At 40.8% G+C, this 5,370-nt stretch overlaps 1 protein-coding gene across 1 annotated transcript; it reads right to left on the bottom strand.

The window, feature by feature from the left end:
• Positions 1 to 1,850: 1,850 nt before the first annotated feature.
• LOC139727248 (beta-1,3-galactosyltransferase 1-like) lies at positions 1,851 to 2,942 on the bottom strand. Its single transcript, XM_071638205.1, has one exon. It carries the CDS (start codon positions 2,940 to 2,942, stop codon positions 1,851 to 1,853), a length of 1,092 nt encoding a protein of 363 aa, XP_071494306.1.
• Between the last annotated feature and the right edge of the window lie 2,428 nt (positions 2,943 to 5,370).

The raw sequence follows: 5,370 nt of genomic DNA, 5'->3' as shown, positions 1-5,370 counted from the left end.
GACATATCAGACCGCAGTCTGATTTTCTCCCCTATAAACTCTCGGTGATCAATTACCGTGGACTCCCGTTATAACGAAGTTCTCTGGACCAGCAGTTTTCTGTCGTTCTTTCGAAATTTCGTTATAACCGAACAAACACACAGTAAAAATACATAGAGTGGATAATGTTGCGGCCAGCGCTCAGAAATTTTACTTCGTGAAACCGGAATTTCGTCATAACCGTGTTCGTTATAACAGGAGCGCACTATACTATCGTCTATCAGATTCGGGCAAGTACAAGTGACCTTTGTAAGACCATGGGCCCTTTGTGGTATCAGGGCCCATGGTAAGACCAATTCTACTTTGTTCTTTGCTTTGACTCACCAGTCATGAAGAACAAAGTGCAGTCACGTGGTATAGTTAGCCTCGATTACGTATATTGAGCAAAAGTCTCGAAAGCCGTGGGACATCAGTGTTGGACCACATAAACCATTGTTGCAAGTTGTGACTTGGAGACGCCACCATTCAAATTTCTGTTAGCTTTGTTTCTATCGCTGTATTTAAAGTAGCAGATATTGTTTAAAGGACAAGTCCACCTTCATATACATGCGGATTGAGTGAAGGCAGCAATATTAGTAGAACACATCAGTGAAAGTTTGAGGAAAATCGGACAATCCGTTCAAAAGTTATGATTTTTTTAAGTATCTGCGTAGTCACTGCTGGATGAGAAGACTACTACAGTGTATGATGTCATATGCGTACAACCATATAAAGAAAATAAAAAGAGAATTTCACAAAACTTTACTTTTTGAATAAAGTGCAAATTTCTTCGACTTGTTACTGACATATGTTAAGGGTAATATCATTCCCCCTGCCTTCTGAAAGAGAGAAGTCAAGTGTTCTTTTGTTATGCGAGAAAAGTGAAAATATGTTGAATTTTCTTTATTCTTTCTTTATATCGTTGTACTCATGTGACATCACAAGCTATAGTAGTCCTTTCATCCAGCCTGGACTGAGCACAAACTTCACAAATTAATAACTTTTGAACGGATTGTCCGATTTTCCTCAAACTCTCAATGATGTGCTCTACTAATATTGCTGCATTCACTCAACCCACATGTCCATGAAGGTGAACTTGTCCTTTAAGTCAAATAGCTATCCTGTTTTAACACCTTCCCCCTCTCACTGTTATTACAATGTTTTCACAGTGGCTATATAAATTGAAATATTTATATATTTTTCTTGCCGTTTTTAAAGGTAAGTGTTTTTCTTTTCTTTTGGCGATACATAGCTATCAAATTCTATCGATAATGTCAATAGTCTTGACAAAAATGAAATTGAAAGACATAAAGGACGTCGGCTATACTGGATGTCAAAGACGATCATTCATTACTTACAAATTGTGACATTCTTAACACTAAAAACGACGCAAGCTGGCAGTCCGTGGGAAACATATTGTACTGGGTGTCAAAGACGACCAATCGTTATTTACATTAATCAAGACATTCGTAACACTAAAAGCAACGCACCCTGTCACTCCGTTGTGAACATGTCCTGGTTAACCATGGAGGTTGTGTAGTTCCATGTATGGTTATCCAACTAACCCGTACAGAGGAGTCTTGGGGATTATCGTAATTTTGCTATCGTAGGCCGGTTAGAATTCCTACATGAAACTCAGTGCATACTTAAACCTAGGGAAGAGGATTATCTAATTTCCCAGACTCCCGTCGGCTGTATAATCATGACCCTGGCGGTTACTCATCTGCCCTCGCAGACTACAAGCGGATAAATCAGTTGTGCCATCTTGAGAATGCATGCGTCAGACTCTAAACCGAATGATTAATATCAAAAGCGTCCCGCGCAATCCAGTGTCAAAGAACGACAGTTCTGTTGGTCCATATCTCCCACAACTGTGCCATGTGCAAAACAGGAATATGAAATGTAGTGTATAGTTTCTTGTAATTTTCTATCTCCTTTGGGCCTGTTGGGAGAGGTTTGTCCTCGTTTCTGCTGAGTTCTGATGCTATGAATCCTTTTTGGTTTTTCAAGAGAACTTTAGCCTTCATACTGCACATTCCAATGTAAACATCAGACCAAGGAAACAAGGGTGTTTCCATTGCCGCTTTGTACACTTTCTTTGCTACATCCATGGAGAATATGTACGCGGGTCCAGTGAAAAATGGCGGGAATTTTTTGGAGGGCCACAGGTGTTTCGGGGTGTAGAACTTCCCCCACTTGCTCTTCGGATCTCGCACAATGGCGTGCGAATGGAGATCACCCATAGTGAAGCGCTTTTTTGGTGCCTCTCGTAAAACTTGCGATATCTTTGGCGCGTTTATCAAGACGTCGTCGTCGATTTTCATAACGTACGCCGCACGACTGCAGAAGTTCGTGGCCCACTTCAGTCCCATCACTGTCTTGAGGGTCATGTTTAGGTAGTCGTCGATGAAGTCCTCCTGGACAATGTCACCAAATAAAGTGGACTCATCGTTGATTCGAGACTGCATGACGGTGTCGTCCACGGCTCCTAGCGAGAAGATGAGTCGCATCGACTGGTTGTTGAGCTCGAGAAGCGGCCAAGACGGCTGTCTGCCGAAAGTATTCCGAATAAGATTCCTGTTAAGGAAGTGATCCGGGGCAGAATTGACGAAGATCAGTAGGAGCAAGTGGTCCGTCTCCGAATCGAGACTTTCGCACTTCTTTGTCGGATTTAATATATAGGTGTAGTTGTGGGGATCGACACGGCGTATCCATCCTTCTACGCCGCGTTGGATCCGGGCGATGTTGGCGCGATGATTCGTATCGGACTTGTGACGCAGACATTCGGGCCCCGGGTCGACCAGCGTCGCGTTGACATCTCGCTTGTAGACAGTCACACCGCTCCGGATTATTCGATCTCGCAAGAAACAGAGCACTAAGAGGCAGAAGGTGATATGGAATACGATTCGCCTCGTGGTCTTCATGGTTTATCGGACTTCCTTCAGTACTAGTGAAACTTCATCGCCGAACAACGTCTTCGTAATGCGAGGTTCCCAACCTCAACAAATACTGATGAGACACTGTGCAGCTTCAGTATTTGGCGTGTACAGCTAGTAACATGTGCATTCAGTTTCCACTTTCCCCCTTTCCAGCGTCTGAGCACTCTTACACTAACTAATTATGGGAGCGCAGCTCACTTCCGCACCCAGAGCTTGGGGAAGGGACTCTACAGGATGACGCACTTAGCGCCACATTATGTCGTATTTTCTCGGAACGGTGAAAACGAGGCAAATGAAGAGAGACAAGTGCAGCAGAGAAGGGTGCAGTTTGCAGGATTTCTTAAGAGACAGGCGAAATTGACTTTACCCCCTCACCCTGCACATTGTTATAATAGAAACAAGTTCGACGGCATGTTAGACGCAGCTCTCAACAAGTTGTTTTAGAGTATCTATCCTGGTTTAAGAATAGATAATCCTCAAAGTTCATGAGGTCATTAGGAATGGAGGGGGAAAGACTTGATATGTGACATAGATGTAAAAGGGGAAGATTTAACTGTGATGTTAGCTTCTCCATGGCGTTGGGTATGTTTTAAAATGAAAGGATCAAATAGGAAGAAAGTGATAGTTGAATTATGAAAAGGGGGAAGGATAAAACGCGTTCTCTGTCTGTATCTTTGTTGTATTATGCTATAAATGAAGAGTTAAAAGGTGCATTAACTCAATGGCCAAGTCGACTTGAAGTAGAATAGAAAGCAAACAAAGAGACATTAATGACAGTTCAGTAAAATCGGACAAAAAGTAAGATCGTTCTGGAGTTTAGAAATCCAGCATTCTGTCGCACAACAGTAACATCTTTGACTATCATCCGAAGCCTCCAAACTCTCCCATGTGCTGTTACACAGATGGATTATAGCAAAATGTGACACAACATTCGCTCATATGACAATAATATTGCTTCGGTCTTAATTTCTCCAATGACTTAGGATAAAGCGGAGGATTATGATTATGATAAGGTTTAAATGGGTTTAGTTTGATGTGTGAATTAGGATTATGGTTAGGGTTATGTTTGTGGGTAGAATGTATGCCTCGTTTAACGTGCAGATATTTCATGGGAGCAATTTGTCAAAGAAGCAAATGTCACGGAAACTTCAAGACAACTCTTCACGGATGACTGTTTCCTTGTTTCAACTCTTGAATGTGATTGAGGCCAATTGAGACCATTATATTAGTCGGCAAAATACAGCACAAAACTACATCACACAGGCATCTACGATACAAGTCAGGCAGCCTTGAAAGCATCTCGTGCTTGTATTAGGATGCCTATACCTGAAAATATATACTGTACTTTACAATCTCAACATATATCTAAAGCATCTCTTCGTGATATCTAGTAAATGATCCGGACACCATTGCACGAACATAGCACACACATATTACGTATGATGGATAGACGAAAGAGAGGTAGAAAAAAAAGAAGTGTAAAGAAAAATAACATGTCTTCTCAGTCACAGAGACATGAAATTTCTTTTTCTTGAATTCACGTCGCAGCATGAATTGATAATTCATTTACGTATTTGATAGAATTATATACTTTTTCATATATACTCATCTGTTCATATTATCTAATGTTATTACTTTAGTCATCAATATTTAACTTATTTGTTTTGTTTAGTCAGTTAGTAGCTATCTATTGCTTTTTTATTCATGCATTTATTTTATTTCATACTTTCTTATCTTCTTTGTTTTGTTTTGTTGTTCTTTTGTTTGTTTGTTTCTTGCAAACGCACTGGCGACTCATAAGTCAAATCTCATAAAAATGTAAATGAAACTTGATGACTTTGACTGACATTGCTATCGCGGGAGAGCATTTGAAAACTGTGTATACCTCTCCTCTAATCTTTGTTTTTCCATCCGATTCTGATGAATATTTTACTATCATGTTTTGTGTGTGATTTAATGCAACCAGTCTAAACATGAATTGGATTCGTACTTTCATTGCGACACTAACCTAAACTGACCTGCTGAAGAATTAAAACAATTTGAGCTAATGAACACACATTCGCGTATAGAATTGAACATTCGTTGACGAAGTCACCAATATGAACTGAACGCAACCCTACAGTCCTGCGCGCGTTTTGAAAACAAGGCAATTTATCAACAACGTTCATCGGGTCTACGGACCCTTCCCCTGACCTTAACCATAGTCCTAATCCTGAACCATATCCTAACCCTAACCCAAAGTCTAACCATAAACCCTTGACCCTAACCCTAATCTTGAACCGAATTTACTCTCATCTTATTACTAACCAATATTTAGCCATGATACAACTTTTACTATCGGCTGCTGCCGTGAGATGGCGGTACAACGCGGTACAACAAAACACAACACATCGCAACGCATTATCACAGACTG

This window comes from Diadema antillarum, unplaced genomic scaffold (genome assembly GCF_040938485.1).
Source record: "Diadema antillarum isolate AM-2024a unplaced genomic scaffold, OU_Dant_1.0 seq00000124_RagTag, whole genome shotgun sequence".
NCBI classification, from domain to species: domain Eukaryota; kingdom Metazoa; phylum Echinodermata; class Echinoidea; order Diadematoida; family Diadematidae; genus Diadema; species Diadema antillarum.
Note: the sequence above shows the minus strand (reverse complement) of the source record. Positions and strands in the feature narration are given on the sequence as shown.

Coding starts and splice junctions, on each gene's coding strand:
- LOC139727248 (XM_071638205.1), bottom strand. CDS start 2,942: ATGAAGACCACGAGGCGAATCGTATTCCATATCACCTTCTGCCTCTTA.